Source organism: Chionomys nivalis, chromosome 25 (genome assembly GCF_950005125.1).
Source record: "Chionomys nivalis chromosome 25, mChiNiv1.1, whole genome shotgun sequence".
NCBI lineage: Eukaryota > Metazoa > Chordata > Mammalia > Rodentia > Cricetidae > Chionomys > Chionomys nivalis.
The window spans coordinates 1774633-1798200 of record NC_080110.1 but is presented as its reverse complement, the minus strand read 5'-3'; the positions used below and the strand labels follow the sequence as shown (position 1 = coordinate 1798200).

At 47.4% G+C, this 23568-nt stretch overlaps 1 protein-coding gene across 4 annotated transcripts in view; it reads left to right on the top strand.

Moving 5' to 3' along the window:
- Positions 1 to 23568, top strand: part of Rfx4 (regulatory factor X4) — a 143506-nt gene that overhangs the window by 75907 nt on the left and 44031 nt on the right. For all 4 annotated transcript variants that reach the window (XM_057757695.1, XM_057757694.1, XM_057757692.1 and 1 more), the window contains 5 exons: positions 2801 to 3014; positions 3604 to 3681; positions 6992 to 7155; positions 21396 to 21496; positions 23404 to 23462. In XM_057757695.1, coding sequence (XP_057613678.1) covers positions 2801 to 3014; positions 3604 to 3681; positions 6992 to 7155; positions 21396 to 21496; positions 23404 to 23462 — 616 coding nt within the window. The remainder of the gene's footprint in view (positions 1 to 2800; positions 3015 to 3603; positions 3682 to 6991; positions 7156 to 21395; positions 21497 to 23403; positions 23463 to 23568) is intronic.

Genomic DNA, 23568 nt, shown 5'->3' with positions numbered 1-23568 from the left:
TTGTTCGTTGGTGAACTCTAAGTCAATAATTCAAAATCTTGGTTGAGCCAGATTTGAACCCTACGTGGTGGTTCTACCTGTCATCCTAGGACCTTGGAGTCTGAGGCAGGAGGCAGAAGTTTAAGACATGTATTTAAAGGCCAAGCCGCCTGAGGCACACAGCAGGACATTTTTAAGGTGGGGGTGGGAGGGTTGATCAAAAGGATGCTGACTGGATGGAAACTTTTGTCTGTGGTCTTTGGAAACCACTGGCTCCAGTGCATACTTTGATTTCTAAGAAGGAGTAGTAGAGTTGATATGGAAAACCAGAAAGGGCAGGAACAGAACATACGTGTTTCCCGCCCTGCATGCACTTGGAGAATGGTCCTACTGAGAGATCATGTTTTTCTCTTTGCCCTTCTCTTTTTTCTTTAACCTACGCGTTAGCAGACTAGGCAGCACCCGTGTTTGAACCTTTGCGTGCTCAGAGCCCTGTTCTACTACTTCCGTAAGGATCCTTCCATGTTGTTCACCTTCTCAGCCAATCTAAAGGCAGCAAGGTGCTTCAGGCTACAAAGGAGTCTCCTGCTGCAGCGTGGCCTCCCCAAATCCCTCAGCAAGCCCGCTTTGATAGACCAAACATAGGCACGGCTACTGAGGACCCATAATACTCCCTTCAGACCAGAACTAGCAAAACCAAGAGGGGATGAGACCAGAACAGTAACTGTACTGTAATTTATGATCTCAACAACATACGTGGTTAATCAAGAAGTTAGCTGTTCTTATAATGTTGTAAATATCCCATAATTCCATATTAAGATATGACTACCTTGGCTTCAAGCAGTTCTAAGGAACATTTAAAGCTAAGGCTGTATGCTACAACTGTCTCCTCTCCAGAAGGTACCTCTGGAGTCACTGGAGCCAGCCCCTCCCCCGCAGGCCCACCGAGGGAAAGGCAGTTACGTGACAGTTGGGGAGTAGAAGACCCAGACGGTCGATATTAGCTCAACACAAAGAACTTTGTGGTAGCTCCATCGGCTGAAAATGAGCTGGGCTGCCTTCGGCGGGCCTGAGTACTTCATCCCAGGAGGCATGCAGATGGAGGCGAGCTGCCCTCTGGGCAGAAATTTCACAGAATGGTACCAGCAGGAAGGGGGCTGTGAGAGGGAAGGTTACAGTGCCCCTGTTTCTCCCTCCCAGTGAAACCTCCTAGGACTCAAAGTGCTTCCCTGGACCCATCGCCCTGTGTCCATGCAGAGAAGAGTAGCTGATGCATTGACCAGTGTCTCTGAAAACGAGGCCCCCGATGACCCTAGCCTTACCACTGCACTGCGAGACTCCACCCTAGACCACTAACTCGGAATCTTGGGGGTCAGGATGCTGCCGTGTGCTCTGTGGGTGATTCTTAGTGTTAATAAAGCGTGGGAATCACTGACTCAGAGGTGCAAAGCCCGTTAGAGGCTCACAGCCTGCCTCTGCTGCCCGCTCACCTGGGTGGTAAATTCTCTAGACCTTGGCTTCCTTGTTTGTAAACTGTAAAGTGTGAGTTCTTCCTAGCCTCGTGGGGAGTTTGTGAAATGACATATGTCAAGCCCTTCTTGCCGCGGCCCTCAAGCTGGTAGGCAGCTGGTTCGTGGGCCCCATTCTCAAATGTTCTGAATCAGTGGGTTCTGGGAAGGGGTCTAGGAACCTGCATGTCTGTTAAACTCCAGAAGTAATTCTGAGGCACACCCTGTTCGCCGTTAGTGCCGCACAGCGGCCGTGTAGGCAAACAGACTGGCCCACAGCCTGTCCTTGCCTGAAATTGCCCTACGCCCTTGAGCAAATCGCTTGCCATTTCTTCTTATTTTTTTCATTTTTTTCTCATCTTTAGGATGATCGCAGCAATCCTCATTTCAGAAGAAGGTTATTTTCAAATAAATGCAAATAAAGTACTTTGCAAAGTGTTCAGAACCTAAGTGCTCAGTACGGAAAGATAAATCAAAAACCTAAAACCCCAACCACCTCCATCAACAGCAAAGGCAGCTTCCTTCTGTCCCTCCTTAGTCATAACTGAAAGTGTGTCTGTGATTATACCTATTGTGAGTTCAGAAAAGGTTCTGTGTCTGTGATTATACCTATTGTGAGTTCAGAAAAGGTTCTGGTCTTTGGCATTCAGGGTCGCGTGAGACTCTGAATGTATCTTCTTAAAACTGCAGCTTTTGCTGGGTGTGGAGGTAGACGCCTTTAATCCTAGTACTCGGAGGCAGAATCTCTGTGGCTGTCTGAGAGTTTGAGGCCAGCCTAGCCTAAATAGCAAGTTCCAGGCCAGTCAGGTTTGCACAGTCAAACCTAGTCTCAAATCAATAATAATAAAGAATGAACAAATCGTAGGTCCCTGAGACTAGCCTTCACTGAAGAAGATAATCATGGCTAGGTACATTTTTCTTGGGGATACTTGAGCACATTCTGCTCTGGATCCCCACAGAGGGGACACTGAGGTGTTAGGTACCCTTGGGAAGGTATTTGGTAGACATTAGAGATCAGGTATAAATGGAAAATTTCTGTTCCCTTTTTTGCTTTGCAAAGTATTTGACTTAACATTTTCTGTAGGAGGCAATTTCAGTTATTTTTACCTGCCTGATTGATGGCTGGCAACGTGGAACTTTGGCTTAATTGTAGATTTCAGGGATGTCAAGCCTTATAGAAGAGTTAACTCTTTCAGTTCTGGATTGGATGTGTCCAGCCATCCTTGGTTTTGAGCAACATTCTCCAACCCAGGAAACCCCCAACTAATAATGATTCGTGTACTTCCCCATCTGTCTCTTTCTCCGCGGCCCAGGTACCATTACTATGGGATAGCAGTGAAGGAAAGCTCCCAGTATTACGATGTGATGTATTCAAAGAAAGGAGCTGCCTGGGTGAGCGAGACAGGCAAGAGAGAAGTGACCAAACAGACGGTGGCGTATTCTCCCCGGTCCAAGCTTGGGACGTTGCTGCCAGACTTTCCAAATGTCAAAGACCTGAATCTGCCAGCCAGTCTTCCTGAGGAAAAGGTAACTTCATAGAAAGTGATTGCTAGGGATGGTTGTCCTCCCTCCATCCCTCCCTCCCTTCCTCCCTCCCTCCTTCCCTCTGTCCTTCCCTCCCCCTCTCTCTTCCTCCTTTCTTCTCTCTCTGTCTCTGATAGAGTTCAGAGAATTCCCAAATGTCTACGGTGCTTTTTTTGCAGAAGCACATATACAAATGATTCCTTGGGGTCTATTTTTTTCAATGTCATAGCCACAAGGAGAGTTGAGCCCCCCCAGCCCTACTGTGCCATGTGCTAAGCGCTCTACAGTGTGTTGGACACACGAGTGTGAAGACCATGTTAGTTTGATCTTCTTGGAGCCTAGAGTCTCAGAGTGGAAGATGGGGGCAGAGTCAAACCAGTGCTGCGGGTGGTGTTTGGGTGCCACATGAGCACAGAGCCAGGAGCCAAGGCATGTCAATCGCCCCCTCCCGCCTCAGGCCTTTCAGGATGCGTGGCTGTTGGGTGAAGTCCATCCCTCCAATGGAACAAATGGTATCAAGGCTGCGATCCCTAGGGCAGCCCCACTGTGTACGAACGTCTCCTTATTCACTGACCCTTCACTCACCCCGCAGGTGTCTACCTTTATTATGATGTACAGAACACACTGTCAGAGAATACTGGACACTGTCATAAGAGCCAACTTCGACGAGGTAGGTCAACGTGGCTATGCTGCGAATGCTGTTACAGTATTGTACTTCACACCGCTCCTACTTTAACTCCCACCAGGTGCAGGGCCTGGTGTCTAGAAGCCCCTGGCAGCCATTGGCCCACCCACCCTTCACAGCCATGCTACCAGGCAGGCACTGCCCTTATCCCTGTCTCACAGAGGTCATTGTGCAGATCAGGCGGCATTGGATTTCCCTTGATTTGACTAGACGGTGACACATTAGGAGGGCCATCTGGCCAGCACATCCGCACACCTACACATACGGATTCTGAGAGGCTGAATAATATTTTGATTTCAACCTTCTCCCGAGATCATCCACTTACTGCTTTGGGGGTTATTGCCCTCCTCATCCCTCGCGGCCTGCTCTCCATTTCCCCCAATCCCACCAACAGGGCCACCTCTGAGTGTGAGACGTCCACACTAGTTCTGCTTTAGGATGTTCCACTCTAGGAAAGAACAGAGGGAAAAGCCAAAGAGAATCAAGGCACCTGCTTGACCGGAAGGACACTAAATTCCTTGTGCCCACAAAGACAAAAAAATTGATCGGTGATCTCATAGCAAAATTGGAGCATATACTAAATAGTGTATGTAAAGTGTCCAAGTTTCTGCAAAAACAAAATAGATGATAGACATTTTGGTAACTATTGCTTTACTGAGCATTTTCCAGTGCCAATGCCAAGTAAGAACTCAAACCATGTCATTAGATGTCTTTCTACATGTTATCCGTGTGTTTGCTGTAAACTAAACACAGGTATTGAAAGGCGATTAAAAAAATAACCTTGTTTAGGTGTTCTTTTAAAAAAAAAAAATAAGGGAGCTGGGGAGTTGGCTTCGTGGTTAAGAGCACTTGTTGCAAAGGACCCGAGTTCAGTTCCCAGCACCCATGTGGAGGCTCACTGCATCCTCGGGCAACAGGCATTCGTGTGGTACACAGATGCACATACAGGCAAAACACTTGTACACACAAAATAATAAAAATAAATCGAATAAACATTGTTAAAAATCTGGTGCTTCCCTGGAAGACAGGTGAAAGTTTAGGAGCCTGGATGGACAGCCCAGGATGCTGGGGTTCAATGGTCATGTCCAGCCATTTGCCTGATTCTTCCACGGAAACTGCACGCAAGGACTAAGGAGTCCTTCCCAGAATTCCTCCTTTTGTCTAATAATAAGTTTCCATTTATCCAATGCCTACACAATGCCAGGCATTTTATATAAGTCATCTTATTTCATCCTAACAATGGGTAGAAATCACTATAGCCATCTTGAAAGGCCTGCCGACTTTCACACACGTAGTCCCGAGCATCAGATTTGATTGTCCTGGATTTACATGGCTAAACCAGAGTTTTCAATCCCCTGCTGTATGTCTGTTTCTCCCAAGTCTGACCTTGCTGAGACCCTCTGCCCAGCCACTCAGGCGGCCACCTCAGCTCTTGCCTCTCCCTCCCCTCCTATCCATCCAGCCCAGGGTGGGGTCAGAGCAGCTCTGTCCTGAGTGGGAACACTCTCCTCTCCTGTGTCCCACTTCACAGTTGGCCTCGGGTCTCTCTCCCCTCCCTTACTTCTCAGAGGAGTGGGGACCGCTGGACTTTCAGTGACAGAGGAAGGGAAGGAAGGGAGGATGACAGTGGATGGAACACGTGATACAATGGCTGCCCGGAGCTTGGGGACTGATGAGGGTTCCTTGTGTGGCTTGAGCAGATGTCTTAGAGACAGATGTCTGCTAGAGTCTCTCAGTGGTACCCTACACAGCAGCTGGTCTTTTCCATACATTCTGCTAGAAGCTGGTAGCTTATAGAAAATGGGGGCAGGGCTAAGGAAAACAGAGTCGGAATCTACCAGCTCTTAGGAGTGAAGTAGGCAGAGTTTATGTATTGGAAAGGTGAGGTCTAGTGACTGTTGGGATCCGGGACCTGATCCTGGCAGGGTCTGCAGGGCGGTGCAGACCACCAGGCAGAGACAGGAAGCTATGGAGTGGCGGCAGCAGAGAGAGCCATGGCCCAGGGAATAAGCCAGACCCCAGCCACCACTTATATACACAGTGACACCCAAGTCCGTCGTCCAGAGCCCGGCAGTGATCCAAAGGCGACGAACTTGGTAACTCTGTAAGTGGAAGTAAAGATTCCAGGCTCTGTTATCATCAGCAGTGTCGTATTAGAAAACGGGACACACAGTGAAAATACAAATACCAGTTCCAAAGCATCAAGCCCAGGTTATGCGTCCCACACTGAATCAGTGCTGGTTTATGGGAACCTGAAAAATGCTGTATGTGGAGAGAGCGCCTTCCGGGAGAACGGTGCCTAACCCAGGGCTCAAGTCAGTCCTGTAGAAATCCAGTATTGGATGCTCCCAACTTCCCGATGGGTTCTCAATTTAGGGGTGTTATTGTCTTCTGCTCCCCTTTCCTGGTCTCAAACCCCACCCTAGACGCTGTGGATGTGGGGTCACCAAGGCGCTCTCTGCTTGGAGCATCCCCTCAGCCATCTGCTTACCCACAGGAAGCCTCCAGTTCCTGCTTCACCATAACAGTGACTCCATTTTGAGCGTCCTGCAGAGCCCTGCTCGCTCAGGGCCCTGGTGACAAAGGAAAAGGCCAATCATGTGTGTCACGTGCCCTCCTATCTTCTTCCCATGTGTCACGTGTGTCATGTGCCTTCCTAACTTCCTGCCCATGTGTCACATGTGTCATGTGCCCTCCTATCTCCTGCCCGTGTATCATGTGTGTCACGTGCCCTCCAATCTTCTTCCCATGTATCACACGTGTCATGTGCCCATGTGTCACATGTATCGTGTGCCCTCCTGTCTTCTGTCCCTGTATCACGTGTGTCACCACCTCTCATTCCATAAGGACACCACACACTTTGAAAAAGTGAGAGTTTGGGATATGAGAAGTTCCTTGCACTCTGTCCAGGATTTTGGTACACACACAAATTAGGCTACCTTTGCAGGTAGCAAACACTTCCTGTGCTCTCAACTGTAACTACTGCATCTTTCCCCTTCCTTCCCAGAGTGCCCAGGAGCCACCAGGGGACTCAGAGACTAATGGGTGCTAGCGTTCTGACCTGTCTGACCTTCTTAACTGATTCTTGGAGTTTAGCTTACAGTGAGGAAGCCCAGCACCAGGCTGCAGGGCTGGCAGGTGTCCAGCAGTGGGCATGTGCAAGTGTGGACAGCATCCTCCCAAGCTGGGGCAGCTCCCGTTCCCACCGGGAAGTGGACTCCGGAGCTGCAGCGTGTGCTGGGGAGGTGGTGTTGCAAGGCTGTGTCTGACCGCCGCTCTCTCTGGGTCAATGCAGGTTCAGAGTTTCCTTCTGCACTTTTGGCAAGGAATGCCGCCCCACATGCTGCCTGTGCTAGGCTCCTCCACGGTGGTGAACATCGTGGGCGTGTGTGACTCCATCCTCTACAAGGCCATCTCCGGAGTTCTGATGCCCACGGTGCTGCAGGCTTTGCCCGACAGGTGAGTTCGCTGGGCCTCGCCTCCCTTTGGGAGGAGCCAGGCACTGGCTATCGCTTTAAATTTTTTTTACTATTATTATAAACAAGGTCTGGTAAAGACCATTAATAGTGGACTTTTAAAACTTAAAGGTTGTAGTTTGACTGTGAATAGAATGTTTCTGCTTTGAAAACAGCTCCCAAATGCACAATGGAAATCAGTATGACACTTCCATGGTCATCTTCATGCGCTGGGCATGTCATTAGTGCCCAGAACACACAGCTTTTCCTTCTTGCTGGCACGGTGGCACTGGGCAGACCATTTTGTGCCTGGCTTTCACACAAAAGTGCTCCACCCCGTGCTTCTGCTCTGCGGCTTCTCTGCCTTCTCTGCCGTGCCGCATGCTGCCCTTTTCCAGGATCCCGGCCTTGAACTTCCTCACGGGGAAGCAGGGGACTTTTCTTTGGCCCCTCTATGTAAGGTTGCCTCTGGCCAGCTGTGTCCTCTGCAGGACTCCGCCCTTTGTCTTTGGGCCTGAGAGCAGGCAGCATCTTACCCCAGTTTGCAAAGATTTCTCTATGGGTTTTTCTCTGCTTGTCCACCCCTTTCTCGGTTGTCCTAACAAGTCCTTCCTTTAGCGTATGTTTCTTGTTGGTGCTGTGTCGGGGGCATTCCCTACAAGCTCAAGGTCCCTGTAACAGCGTGGGCTTCTGCCATATTGAATTTTATGGGTCTTTTGGGATTTCAAGTCCTGTTAAACTACAGGGAATGCTGGAGGGGTGACATGGAGGAGCATATTAGTTTCCTGTGGAGTCTGTAATAAATTGTCACATAGTGGGTGGCTAAAAATGAGGGCACTTGAATCTGCCCTTTGGGTTCTTCTTTGCCTGTCCATGCCTTCCTGAGTGTCCCTTGTAAATAAGTCAGATGTGCCAAGTCACAGGCTCACAGGCTATCTTCACAGAGGCTCTCTGGAACACCTGCCCGGGTCTCGCCGTTGGTCCTTGGTGGTTTTCAGCAATCCTGGTGTTGATGGCTTGTCGCTGAATCGCTGCGATCTCTGCCCCCATCTACTCATGGTCTTCTGCCCTGTATCCTGGTCTTCCTTTGTCTCTCACTGGGACACCTGCCCCTAGAGTTAGGGTCCACCTGGCTAATCCAGCTGATTTCACACCCGCAAAGACCCACGTTCCCCATAGGTGAGCTTATGTTCTGCTACTGTGCATCCTGCTCATGGCGTGTACACAGAGGGTGAATTCCTAGAGGGTCACGGCTTATTTAGCCATCCCGCTCATCTGTCAATTATGGAACAGGTCTCAAGTGGTCCGGGCAGTCCAGACGCTTCAGACTAACCGTGTAGCTAAGGATGACCCTGACCCCTGCTTCCACCTCTGGAGTGCTGGGATTACAGATTTGTGCCACCATGCCGAGTTTTATATGATGCTCGGAGTGAGCCCCAGGATCTCACACATGCTAGTCATGTTCTAACACTGTTTCAGCCATGTTCCTTAGAGTTTGATAGGCGCTATTTGAAAATTACTTTGTGCCTATTTTGTGATTTCCCTTTGCAGTCCCACTGCCATAAGAATTGAAAAAGAACACTTCAGACTTTCAGAGTGTTGGGAGCTATTGTTGTTCACCTTGATTTGTATTCTTTTGTGGTTAGATTGTTGCTTTTTTTTTATTCTTTTTTAATTAATATTTCCACCTGCTCCCCGTTTCCCATTTCCCTCCCCTCTTCCCAAATATTGCCCCCTCCCCTAGATTGTTGCTTAAAGCATTTCTTCTCAAGAGTCCACTGAGAGTGCTTCTGTTGTCTGACATGTGGACAGTGTGTGGATGTTGCACAGATGCCAGGAAGAAACAGTGTTTTCAAGGCACACACTCTTCAGTACTTTTAGAGGTGTGTGTGTGTGTGTGTATGTGTGTGTGTGCTCACACGTGCATGTGTTACTGGAGAGTGAAGCCAGCAGAAATGCTAAGCATTCCACCACTGGGTCCCCTGTTTCCTCCCCGTTGGTCTTGGGTTCCTGGTCTCATTTTGGTCTCTTGAGCAGCTCTGAGTCCAGGAAGACACCAATAGACTTGGTTTTCAAATTTTAGTTTTGTACATGATGTGAAGTGCAAAGATCAAGTTTTTATTTTTGGATTTATAGATGAAGGCCAAGTATTCCAGCGCCATTTGTTGATAAGGCTGAACATTTTCTGTTGAGTTGCTTTGTTGCATTGTAGAACATTGGCCACGCGTGCAGATATAGCCTGGACTCTTGGTGATGCTCCACTCCTTGACACGCCCTGTCTCCACCCACACTGCAATGCCTTGGTTATAAGGGCCTTTATAGTCAACTCCAAACAAGTGATAGGAGACCTGACTTGTTTTTCTCAAAATGGTTCCTTCGCTGTGGCATATTGTTAGAGACTGCCCCGAGTTCATAAACACAATTAGAAACATCGTCTCACTAATACTGGTTCTTCTAGTCCATGAGCATGGCTTATATTTATTTGTGGGTCCTGTTACAGTGCTTCTGCAGTTTCCAGTCGTTCACTGCTCCTTTAGAAATATGACTTTAGTTTGTGTGTGAATCTTTTGTCTTGAGAAATTAGTTATTAAAGTCATTTATTCTAATAGTTTTTATGGTAGGTTCTTTGGGACTACATGTGGGTATAAATGTATAATCTAGGCCAAGAGACTATTTTGTTTCCTGATCTCCAATCTCTAGACCCCCTTCATCCACAGTATTGTTACACTGGCTAGACCTACCGGTGACAATGGACATCTTCACCTTCTCCTAGGTCTTAAAGAGAGAGCGTGTAGTGTAGTGTTCATGCTAAGGTGTAGAAAACATCATCAGATCAAGAGAGTTCCTTTCCATTGCTAGTTTGCTGAGAGTTTTCATCATGAAAGTATTTTGAATTTTATTATCCCCCTTAGAATGCAAGTGTTATGGATTTCACATTGTTTATTTTCAAACTCTGTAGATTCTTTCACCTTGTAAACACTACAAGCTTTCCCTATCAGGCCCAGGGAAAGTGTGAGGATGTCCATTGTCACCCGTGGTCCTAGCCGGTGTAATACGCTCTGTCACAATTTTGAAATACATTGCTATATCTGAGTTGCTGTTTTGTTGTGGATTCCATATCTCAATTTATAAATGTTTGTGCCCTTTAAGGCTTTTTTTTTCTTACATCTTTTTTTGATTTTGGTGTCAGAAAATATTTGTTCTTATAAGATGAGGTGGGAAATGTTTCCACTTTGGTTTTATTTTAAATTTCATCCAAAACTTGGCATTTTTGAGCTTAAAGTGGTCTGTATTTCTTTACCTCACGTCAGCGTCTGTAGATCTGTGATGATGTCCTCTTATTCCCTGGTGAGTGACTGGGATTTCCTTTCTTCCTCCTTGGTCAGCGTGCCTAGAGACTCATCAGTGTTCTCTACGCAGATGTCCTTTGGAAGCAGTTGTTGCTTCCTCTGACTTGTCACATTTCTAGTTTCAATTTTATTGTTTTTTTTTTTTTTTTTTTTTTTTTTTGGTTTTTCGAGACAGGGTTTCTCTGTGGTTTTGGAGCCTGTCCTGGAACTAGCTCTGTAGACCAGGCTGGTCTCGAACTCACAGAGATCTGCCTGCCTCTGCCTCCCAAGTGCTGGGATTAAAGGCGTGCGCCACCACCGCCTGGCTGATTTTTTTTTTTTTTAAATTGATTTGGAGTTACTTATTCCTCCTCTCTTTAGTCGTTGTACGGAAACATGTCATGGGTTAAAACCTATCTGTTTAGTCTGGTATAGGTAGTTCATGCTTGTAATATGAGCACTTGGGAAACTGAGGCTTACCATGAGTTTGAGCGTAGCCTGGGCTACGCAGGGAGTTCCAGGCTAGCCTGGGCTACAATTGAGACGCTGTTGTAAAACAAGCAAACAAATAAAAAAAATTCAAGTGAATTCATTTTCTTGTAAAATCACTTAATGTCTTAATTTTTTCTAATTGTTTAGTTTTATTCCACAAATTTTGATATGTTTTATTTTCATTTTGATTTAAAGTAATTTCACTTTTCCTATCACTCTCTCTTTACTCTATGGATTATTTTAAGAATGAAGTGTTTAATTTTCAAATATTGGGTTTATGAAGATAGTGTTGCTATTAATTTCTGTTCTAATTTCCCTGTAGTCAGATTGCATGCATTGCATTATACAGGTCTGTCAGGTGTATTTCAGCTGTCTGATAGCCAAGACCGTGTTGTTGGGCTGTCGTTTGATGAGGCTGTAATGTCTGTGAGGTCGACCCGATTGACGTCATGCTCACACTCTCGGTGTCTGTAATGACTCTCTACCCTGTTCTGTCGGCTTCCATCTCCAGCTTCCACTGTGGATTTGTCTGTTTCTGTCCATTTTTGTTTCATTTTTGAAACTTATTTTTGAAGATTTGTAGTTACATACATTTAAATTAGAATGTTGTGTCTGCCTAGAGAACTGATTGCTTTTATCACACAGATACAACATTTGTGTCATTACTAATAGCATAATACTAATACTCATACCCTAGTAATACCTCTTGTTCAGCAGTCACATGGGTATTAGAGCATTTTAAAGAGCGCTGCCTTTTCTACCTTATTACTCTGTTGCTCTGTTCATACATTGTCTTGTGTTTTTACACAGAGTGAGACCTTGTGTGTTTATCTGATCTGGAGATTTCCCCTGTCTAGACTTTATGTTTCATGCAATTACATGGTTAGTTCAAGTCTTCCATCTTGGTAGTTGTTTTAGCTCCACTGGTTCTGTCCAAAACATCTTTCTGCATGTGTCTGGTTCAGGGCTATGCATTACCATTCTATTTATTTCCACAACTATTGATTGTTATTGATAAATCTTTTAAAAAGTTAATAGTTGCTTTGATTTATATGTAGTGTCAGATTCCTAGCTGGCTGTGGTGGCACACATCTTCAATCCCAGCATTTGGGAGGTGGAGGCAAGTGGATCTGTGTGAGTTCGGGGCCACCTTGGTCTAGATAGTGAGTTTCGGGACATCCAGGAGAGAGATCCTGCTTCAAAAAGAAAATAAAGAAATAAAAAAAAAAATCTATGACAGTAATGTTGAATTTGTTGTCTCTTTTTGGCGCTGCTGTCATTTGTTTTTATATATGCTACAAACGTGCAGACTACTGTACGTATAGTTTTCCCTTAGACAGTTGTCTTTCAGTGCGTTCGAAGATACGGAAGCCAGTTTTTTATATCTACCCTCATTCTCGTTACTCCTGATTTTGAGGGGTAAACTGTATCTATCTGTATAATATATTCCTGCCCATGGCATCGTAGGTCTGCTGGTGAGGTCTTGCAGGTCGTTGCGGTGGATTGAGTGAGACGGCTCCCCATAGGACCATGTGTCTGAACACTTGGTCCCAGTTGGTGGTGCTGTGTGGGGAAGCTCAGGTGTAGCATTGTTGGAGGCGCATGGCGCTGGGGGTGGCCTTTGGGACTTTAGAGATTCTCGCCACTTCCAGTTTGCCCCTCTGCTTTGTGCTCATGGGAAAGGGTGTGTCCTCCCCACTTACGCCTGCTGCTTGCTGCAGCTTTCTCCTCCATGGCTGCTCCTACCCCTCTGGCACAGTAAGCACAGATAGATCCTCTTTTCTCTAAGTTGCCTTGGTCACGGTGCTTTATCAGAACAGCAGAAAAGTGACCAATACACCCGTGTGTGTGCATGAGAGGCTAGAGGTCAACACCAGGTGTCCTCTTCAGTCACCCCCCTGCCTATCTGGGGGGTGGTATCTCTCACTGAACTCAAAGCCACTGTTATGGCTGGACTGGTCGACCAGAAAGCCCCAGTAATCCACGAATCTCTGCCTCCCAAGCGTTGGGGTCACAGATACGGGCCACTTGGCCTTCACATGGCTGCTGGGACCCAAACCCAGGCCCCATGCTTATATAGCAGACAGTTTAGACACCGAGCCACCTCCCCAGCCCGTAGATTGACAAAGGTTTTTGTGTGTTTTATTCTCTTTTCAGTATTTTAAAAGTCCATGCATTTGTTTTTGACTCTTAGACTTGTATATTTGTGCTTTATGTATCTTTTGTCCTCCATGGAAATGCCCCACCCACTTGACCCCTTCCAGCTTCTTTCTATTGTTGGTTTTCAGGTGTTTGACAGTGACCTATTATAATTCTGTTTTGGATCCTGCCTGTTTGTGAATCTTCTTGGATCTGTGTTTAACTATAATTTCATTACTGTGGAGAAGTACGTGTTATCCTCTCTGTTTTCTCCTTTCTCTCCTCCTGGCATTTCAGCAGTGTGGATGCTAGCCCGCCTGACATCATCCCACAACTCTTAAAGGGAGCCTTTTTGCTTTACTCGTTTTTACCTTTGAGTTTGGATTGGTTAATTTTTACTACAATGTTTTCAGGTTCATGGATTCTTAACTCAGCTACCAGTGTTACCATACCTTAATTTTATTTTCATATCTGACAAATCATTTGATTCTTTAGAAGTTTTCACATGTACTCGTTTATTATTATTACTGTTGTTATTGTCTGTGCGTGTGCACGGCTCAGGTAGAGGTGAGAGGACAGCTCTGTGGAGTGGCGTGGAGTGGGTCCTCTCCTTCCGGTTTTTACATGTGTTCTGGGGATTAAACTCAGGTCACAAGGCTTTGGCAGCAAACACCTTTACCTGCTGAGCCATCTCTCCCACCCCCACCCCCACCACCATTATAAAATGATTCTTCCGTCCTATTGAAGTTTCTCAGCTGTCCTGCACACCATTTGTCTTTTCCATTAGATCTGTATCAATATTAATCTTTTTATAGTTATTTTAGGGTCTCTTTGATTATCTGGGTATACTGACTGTCCTGTCTCCTTAGAGAGGGTTCTTTTCCTTGATTTTTTTTAAAAAAAATCTTATTATGTATGTATGATTATGTATGTTTGTGTGGTAGTTTGAATGTATTTGACCCGCATAAGCTCATAGGGAGTGGCATTATTAGGAGGTATGGTTTTGTTGGAATTGGGTATGGCCTTGTTAGAGGAAGTGTGTCATTGTGAGGGCGGGCTTTGAGGTTTCCTATCCTCAGGATATTGCTCAGTGAGTCAGCCGACTTCCTGTTGCCTCTGAGTCAAGATGTAGGACTCTCAACTCCAGCACCATGTCTGCCTGCATGCTGCCATGCTCCCTGCCCCACGAATTGAACCTCTGAAACGGTGAGACTCTTGAATTAAATGTATCATTAATAAGAGGTTGCTGTGGTCATGGTGTCTCTTCACAGCAATAAAACCTAAGACAGTATGTGCCTGTATGTGTGACGTGTGTGCTGTTTGAGATAAGATCTCTCCCTGCACGCAGAACTTATCAGTTCAGCAGACTGCCTTGCCAGCAAGTCCAAGGCCCCCCTCTCGTCACACTCCCAGTGTTAGGATGGCAGGGATACACCCTTGCACATGGCTGCAATATGGCCTCGGGGATCCAAACTCAGGTCTTCGTGTTGAACAGCAAACTCTCCCTCACTGATCCATCTGCCAGCTTTAGTGTTTGGTTGACTGTCAAGCAGTGTTTAGAACAGTGGATACTGAGATGATTAGGGTTTATGCCAAGAAATGGACATATGCCCCTTCTCCTAAGCAGTCAGCGGGAGTTGAATCTCTGTCTTTGGGGTTCCCTGGGCTGCTATGTAACTCAAGATTCAAATTCTTCTGGGATGTTTTGTGCTTAGTTTAGAATTTACTTGTTAGATTTTCTTTCCTCTCCCAGTCTCTCTTCCTCAGTCCTAGACCTTCCTCAGGTGACTTCTACAGTTGCTTGAGAGTTTGTTCATCCCTACCTTGCTGTCTGTGACAGGCTTCTTTCTACAGAGGTGGCAGTGGAGCTTAAGAGCTGGAATGCCAGCTTAAGAGCTGGGTTCTCACTTCTCTGGAAGGACTGATGATAATACCCACTTCACAGGGTGAGGCGAGGATTAAACAAGGAAGAATGTGTGAAGTGTTTAGTGTCTGGCTCAGCAGGCTCACCCATTAGCAGGTGTCTGCTCTCAACACTTCCTGGCTGTTGTAGCAGCACCAGGCTGGCAGTCACCCAGGGTCCTGAGAGAGTCACAGCAGTTGGAGCCTAAGTGCAAGTTCAGATCCATCCATGCTGGAATGTTGGGCTAAGGAGTGAGGTGGGGGGGGGGGGGCTAAGGGAACCCTTCCCTCCTAGTGAGTCCCCATGACGGCAGAAGGGTCAAGAAGAGGCTCAGTAGATACTGAAGGAGCTGACATAGCTGGGGGGTCTGGAGAGGCAGTAGTCAGGGTAGGCAGCTCCTTGTGTTATCATTTATAAAGATGTGGGGGATAACACCTTGCCTCCTCATGGACGCTGCCACAAAGCAGCCTTGGTGTTTAGATAATGCCTAAAAGACTATGGACCCAGGGCTAGAGAGATGGATCCATGAGTAAGACTCAATCCCAGGATTCCTGAAGCAAACGAAGGTGGTAACAGCAACATCTCTGGAAGCTTGTGGGCCAGCTAGGTTACGGGGGACAAATAAGAGAGACACTGACACTTGAGGTTGTCCTCTGATCTCAACATGTGAGTACCCACATATCAGACACACAGACACAGACACTGGGGAGAGAGCGAGACAGAGACAGAGGAGAGAGGGAAAGAGAGGAGAGAGATGTTTTAAAAGCCTCTAAACCCCAAATAGTCTCTGGGCTGAATGCCTCCACACTTTTCTTCAGCTTAATAAAAGCAAACAATTGCCCCAAGCGAGAGGTTCCCCCACAGTGCTGCTGTGCTCTCTGACTGCAGACAAAGGCCAGCTCCCAGCTCCGGCTGTGTGCCAGCTACAGCGAGCACACGGCTGCCCCTGCCCCTGGGCAGTCACCCAGCGCTGCTCCACAGCTTGGCCCTCTGTGGAGAGCAGCCAGAGATTCTGAGAAGTTGCCTCCTCCACTGTAGAACTCAGCCCCAGTTTGAGGCTGACTAGCCAGCGTGGATTTGCCTTATGACATTCTAAATGCTTTGAGTTGACCCTGCCTGCAGTGCTAGGGAGTGCTGTGCCTCTGTGGAACAGGTCCTGGTGAGGTGCCATGCCTAGTTCCATGTTCCCTCAGGAAGATGCAGTTCCGTTCCTTCCTCAGCCACACCCCTCCACCTCAGGAAAGCCTGCTGGCTTGACCTCTAGAATGTTCCAGTCTGACCTTAATGCACCCTTCCCGCCATTTCTGCTCTTACCCATCCTCCCTCTTACCTGGCTTGCTACCGCGGTGTCCAAGCAGGCCTTGCTGTTCTGTGCTAACCTCCCTTTAGCTACTTTTTATCACAGGAGCCAGAGTTACTGTTCTTTAGTTCTGTGGTAGGATTGAGTGTTGAGGCAGCACAGGAATCTCATGATGGGGGAGGGGCAGCCCAGTGACGTCAAATGCTGCAGTCAAGGTGGGCATCATTTGGAGCTGGTAAGAAGGGAGTGTGCCATTATCCAGGGCAGGAGTGTAGTAGACAGAGGGACTAGCATGTGCAGAGTGGGCACGGGCTTTGGGAGCCCGGGCAGAGGGAGGGGAGGATGTCTGGGATTTGTCCATCTGAAGATTGAGAGACATTTATTACTTATTACATCTAGCAAACATTTCTTGTATTTAGTGCTGAGGACAAAGAAAGGCTAAGCAAGACAGACGTAGCCCTTGACCGCTGCTCTAGAGCTCATGGTCTAGAGAAAGATGTACATGCATGACATGATCCTGTAAGTCATCACAGAATGGCCTGACAACCGCACCCCCCACATACACACAGAGGAATAACTGTAGCTTTGGACCTCATCTTGGGAGCGTCAGGTATTGTTTCCTTCCAAAAGTGACAGCCAGTCTGAGAGGGACGAGAAGAAGCTGAGCCCATGAATTAAGGGGAAAATGTTTTTGGTGTAAAGAACTCAAGGAACAAAGGTCCTAAATTAAAGGAAACTGCTCAGAGGCCAGTGGGACCCAAAACAGAGCAAAGGGGGGCCAGAGAGAAGAGAAGCTGGAGGATTCGGGTTTCAATCTCAGAACATTGGAAGGCACTGAGGATTTTTAACCTGGGGGTGACACGGTTGTAGAAAATTATTTTCATGTGTGTGACTTTTGTTTATGTTGCATTTGTTTAACTCTGTGACGCTGTGGTTCTTTGCCTCTAAAACACCTGATGGTCTAGGGCTAATAGCTAGGCAGGAGAAAGGACAGACGGAGCTGGCAGGTAGAGCGTATAAACAGGAGAAGTCTGGAAGAGGAGGAGGGCGCAAGAGAACAAGGAGAGGAGGATGTTAGGGGTCAGTCATCTGGCCAGCCACCCTGTCAGCCAGAGTAAGAGTGAGAGTAAGATACACAGAAACAAGAGAAAGGAAAAAGCCCAGAGACAAAAGATAGATGGGACAATTTAAGAGGAGCTAGCTAGAAATAAGCCAAGCTAAAGTTGGGCATCTATAAGAAAGAGTAAGACTCTGTGCATTGATTTGGGAGCTGTAAAGAGTGAGAAACTACTACATGACTACTACATGACACAGATCAGCACGATAAATGTTGGGAGACTGAGCCACAGACACACTTAGAAAGGGACACTGAGCCACGGGCACACTAATAGTGGTCCGCTGAGCCACGGATACACTAATAGAGGGACACTGAGCCACAGACACACTAAGAAAAGGACACCGAGCCACGGGCACACTAATAGAGGGACACTGAGCTACAGGCACACTAATAGAGGGACACTGAGCCACGGACACACTAATAGAGGGACACTGAGCTACAGGCACACTAATAGAGGGACACTGAACCACGGATACACTAACAGAGGGACACTGAGCCACTGATACACTAATAGAGGGACATTGAGCCACAGACACACTAACAGAGGGACACTGAGCCACAGACACACTAATAGAGGGACACTGAGCCATGGACACACTAATAGAGGGACACTGAGCCATGGACACACTAATAGAGGAACACCGAGCCACTGACACACTAATAGAGGGACACTGAGCCACAGACACACTAACAGAGGGACACTGAGCCACAGACACACTAATAGAGGGACACCGAGCCACGGACACACTAACAGAGGGACTCCGAGCCACGAATACACTAACAGAGGGACACTGAGCCATGGACATCCTCCTGATAGATGCAGCACAAGGATCACCTGGGAAGTTTCCTGGACTAAACAGAAAACTGGCCATTTTGGATCAATTCTTAGGCCTTACAGGAAGCACACTGAAGAGGTGACAAGAATAAATTACAACAAAGTGAGCAAGTCAGTCATAACTGCATCTAGAAAGCTTGAGAAACTGAATGTTATATCTTACGTGTAATACATCCATATCATTAATTCAGATCAACTAAAAGTTGTCTTTAAGAGAAGCGGGGAAATTGGAGCCCCAGCTGAGCCTTAGCCACCCCAAGGAAGTACAATTCATTATGACAGAGATGCACGTATTTATTTAAACTCTGTGAATTCTCACAGTAAGTCCTTGGGGGTAAATAATGTTATTTATTTGCCAAAAGGTCCCAGAAAAGAAAAAAAAAAGGCATGTTGTAAATTAAACTGATAAAATACTGGTGATTATTGGGGCTGCTCAGTACTTGGAGGGTTTTATTATTATTATCTTACCCTAGGGTCTCTTTGAAACATTTCATAACAAGCAAATTACAAACAAAGCTTTGGGGCTGAAGAGATAGCTTAAGGGCGAGGAGCTCCTCTTTGCCGGGATGGTGCACACACATAGACACACACACACACACACACACACACACACACGGACGAGCACCTCCTGCTTTCTCAGAGGGCCTGAGTTCAGGCTTGCATCACCTGTAACTCCAGCTCCATCAGGTCAAATGCCTCTAGCTTAAGTACAGAGCTTGCACCCCATTTAAAATAAAGAAAAAATAAATTTTCAAAAACGAAACTTCATGGAAATCAGAATTTCATTCTGAAACAGGGAATACAAGAAGAGAAGTGTATCTGTGAGGGAGAGGGATTTCATCAGGGTGTGTTGGGTGGGTCCGGGCATTCCGCAGACCTCTGTGCTGGAGATAGGAGGATACAGGCAGCAGCTGATATGGGTGTGGATAAATTGCCAAGAGAGACAGAAAGGAGGATTTTGAAGAGGGTCCAGGACTAGATCAAAGATCTGTATAATATATGTGTTTTAATTTTTATTTTATGTGTGTTGTGTGTTTTGCCTGAATGTCTGCAGGCCATCTGTGTGCCTGGTGCCCATGGAAGTCTGAAGTAGGACTCAGAGGCGAGGTTCGCTCCTCTGAACTGGAGTTGTAGTGGTGGGGTCGAGGACACTGAGCTGTGGCTGAGGAGCCCCTAAGAGACGCATCCACCAATGCAGAGGGAAGCAGGGATTTCCCAGAGGACAGGGTCCCCGATGCCGAGGGAAGCTGGGATTTCCCCCAGAGGACAGGGTCCCCGATGCAGAGGGAAGCTGGGATTTCCGGAGGACAGCCCCCCCCCCCCCGCCCCCGATGCCGAGGGAAGCCGGGATTTCCCGAGGACAGGGTCACAGTGAAGCACTGCCACGATGCCCAGCAACACTGAGAACAGAAGACTCCATAGGTCTTCTGCTTAGATGGAGCGTGCTGCCTAGGGACAGCCGTGCAGGCTGGGTGACAGGAGTGCGGCTGGGAATAGTGATGCTGAAGAAGGCTGCAGAGGGTCCATGGAGCCAAAGAATGACAATGTGGTGGCTCAAGGAATACAGCTGAGACAGTAGCAGCTATTTCTCTCTCTCTCTCTCTCTCTCTCTCTCTCTCTCTCTCTCTCTCTCTGTGTGTGTGTGTGTGTGTGTGTATGTGTGTTCCATGTACGTGAGTATCGTGACACACATGTGGAGTCCAGTGGACACCTTTGCTGTTGGCCCTCCTCTTCCGTCTTATCTGAGACAGCTGACCCCACAGCTGACCTGACTTCCAGGGGTCTCTGTTTCCATCTCCTGTCTTGCCGTAGGCACTGGGAGCAGAGTCCAACCATGTCCTGCTTTGTGTGGGCCTCTGGAGATCCGAACTCAGGTCTTGTGTTTACACCGTGCACCCTTTGCCTGCAGAGCCATCTCCCCAGCCCCTCTGATTTTTAAAGGGGTACTTAGCTATGCCACCCATACAGGGAGGAGGGTGGAGACTCGGGGGTGAGGGTCTTAGAGAGGGCTAGGGCTAACGAGTCCCAGAAAGAGTGGAGTGGGTAAAAGAGAAAAACAACAGGGATTGCCATGGAGGTTGGTGACCATGGTCTGACAGGGACAGGTGAAAGACAGCAGCGAGCCAGGACAGGGTAAGTGGCGTGGTTCTGGGTCAGGTGGTGTGGACGGCCTCCATGGAAAGAGGGTCACCCCCAGCCCCACAACACCCAGGAGGAAAGTGAGTCTGGGACCACAAACAAGTGGTCTTAATGTGGGGGTCTGAAAGTGATGCTTTCTATTTCCTCAGCTCCAAATTCCCTTCCCACGCAATCCTGTGGCCCCTGGCTGCCTCCTGGGCCTAAACCCTTCCCACTTTTCTCCATCCTCAGAATATACTATGGATTCAAGGTCCATTTTAGAGCCCCAGGGACCCATATGGTAGTAGGAGAAAACTAGCTCCTTCAAGTTTTCTTCTGGCCTCTCCTTCATGGCACACATGTGTCCTGGCTTGCCTTTGCACATATGCACACACGCACACATGCACACATTTAAATAAATAAATGATGTATATGTATGCATGCATGTATGTATGTATGTATGCATGCATGTATGTATGCATGCATGTATGTATGCATGCATGTATGTATGCATGCATGTATATTTTTTGAAATGAGCGTGTGCTTCCCAACTCTTCCCAACTCCGGCCAATGACAGCAGGTTGCGCAGCTGAGTAGGTGAGCATCTCTAAACACCGCACATGGATTCTTCCAGCTGGGCGTTTGGAGCAGACTGGAGGAAAGTACAATGTGTGGAGACCAGTTCCAGAACAGCTTCCTTAGACCAAGGCCCACTGTCTTCACCCCTGACACAAGGCACTCCCAGAGTACCACGGAGAATGTCTTGCTCAGGGAATGAATTCTGGGAGCCACCTCACCTTTCAGTGGCTTTTACTCCCAACTGTGCAAGGCACCCATAAGCTCCTCCCCCAAAGCCATCGGATCTTCAGAGGCAAAGGCTGCACGCTGTGCTTCTGGGCGGCTCTGCCCAGCAGCATCTGTTAGCAGCAGCCAGCAGAGGACTGTGTGAAATGAATTCCTCTGGGAGCGCAGAAGCTCAGGACAGCGTAAACTCATCATTTCTTCCTTCAGCTTAACTCAGGTGATACGGAAGTTCGCCAAGCAGCTGGACGAGTGGCTGAAAGTGGCTCTCCATGACCTCCCAGAAAACCTGAGGAACATCAAATTCGAATGTAAGTATTGAGTTTGGGAGCAGAATGGAGTGAGGGCAGCATTTCAAAGTCACTCCTGTCGCATGAGTCACTGAGGAAATAGCACTCGGACCATGACGCTCCGGGGGTTAGGCTAAGTACTTCCCACATGTGAACTCATTTAATCCTTGCTAAATGTTTGCTGCTAGCAAGGAGAAGGGACTCATTCGCGCCTTGGGAAGAAGCAGAGACAGGATTCCAAAGTCAGCAGTCAACACAATACTCCTAACTCCACTTAATTCTTACAGCAGGCACCACTATGAGGTAGGACATCGTGTTCCTATCTACAGGTGTAGAGAGGCAGAGGAACTTCCCCAAAGCCACACAGCCACGGATCCACAAATCAAACTTAATGCTTGAGGTGTCCTTGAAAGTCCTGTCCACAAAAGGCTGTAGCTAGCGTAAGAGCCTCACAGATTCTCCACCTAATTAGAAAGCCAAATTAATATTTCTTATACGGGGCTGGAGCCACGAATGTTTTCTTGGCAAAGTAGTGCCTGTAGTCCCCAGCTTAGCCTGGTCTGAAAAGCCTGGCTCCACTCTGTCTCAATGGTCTGAGCGCAGAGAAGACTCATGTACAACACAGTTGTTGCCATTGAACAAAGATGAGATGATTTTAAGCAAAACAAGGGTTTAAAATATGTTTCTTAAAGGCCCGTTTGAATACAGCGTGCAGTCCGTGCTACAACAAGTGCCAGTGGGGAAAATGAAGGCGATCAAATTACCCTTTCTAGGCAGGCAAAGCAGCCCTTTCAGACTCACTCGGAGGCCCCTGCAGTGCCCATCACCTATTGATAAAGCCTGCTTTATTTCACGGCTCTCAGTTCTTTTCTTTTCTCCAGCACTAAATTCCACATCACAAAGTTAAAGAAAAAGTAATTAAGGAGCAGGATTAACAATTGATCGGCCTGGAAAATTAGAAGTTCATCTCCCCGCACACACAGCCCCCCATTCCTCCACCCCACACACTGTTTTTCAAACCAAGCCAGCTCTGAGTACAAATTAGAATAATCCTGGGGAAATTTCTGACTATTTCATGACCAGTTCAGAAATTAATGAGAAGAATGCCCCGTGCCCGTTTTAATTACAGCGCCGACATAACAAGCCCGCTCAAAATCTGCAGCAAGGAGGAGGTGGGCTGGGCCTTCCACCTGTGCCTGCTTGGAGGAAGTGGTTCCTCCCCAGGGAGCCTGGATGTTTGGAGATTGTGCAGGAGCAGGGAAGTGCCTCCCAGCCTCCCACCACCACCGTCCCCTCCTCCCTGCAAGACTGGAAGAATGAAGACTGTGAACAGGGACATGCCTTAAGAAAATAGATCAACAGATATAAGGTCCCTTCACTTCAAATAATCAGATGCTAAGGGCAGATAGACAAACAGCCTTTCAAAAATCAAAACCCACAAATAGAGGCCATTTGGCCGAAATGACAAATGCCAAGTTTCCTTGTGGGACAGCCCACATTCCACGCCAGTAGCATCCCTGGCCACACAGCAGTGAGCCAGTCACGGTTCTGATGAGACATGCCGTGTCTTAAAGGGGCTTCTTCAAAGCTTTCGTTTGATTCCTACGATTAGCTGGAAAGCAGTGAACTTGCAATTAGCAAAGTGAAAGCCAAGTAGATAATTGCTTTGGCTCACGGTTGGTTGATGCCACGGTTTCGCACACCTGCAAGCGCAGCATGTGCGTGACTTTGAAATCCGTGTCCTAAATATCATCATCAGAAAATGACTGTTGGAGCCGAAACACAAGAGTCAGACACAGGCGCATGCCCGCTAGTACCTAGATGCAGGGTGGTGAAGCCCAATGAGAAAAGAACCATGTTTTGAAACCCGCTCCTGGTTGGTACATCAAACATGCAAATGTTTCTAGCTTCTTGTCTTCTTGTTGCAGTGTCGAGAAGGTTTTCCCAAATTCTGCGAAGGCAAACGTCGCTGAATCACCTTTGCCAGGTAGCTGTCTGCTCTCATTTGTGTTAACCACTGCCGGGTCATTGCAGAGGTCAGGGGCGATATCCACAGGGATAACTTCCTGTGGCTGGTGTCAAGTCAGTGGCAT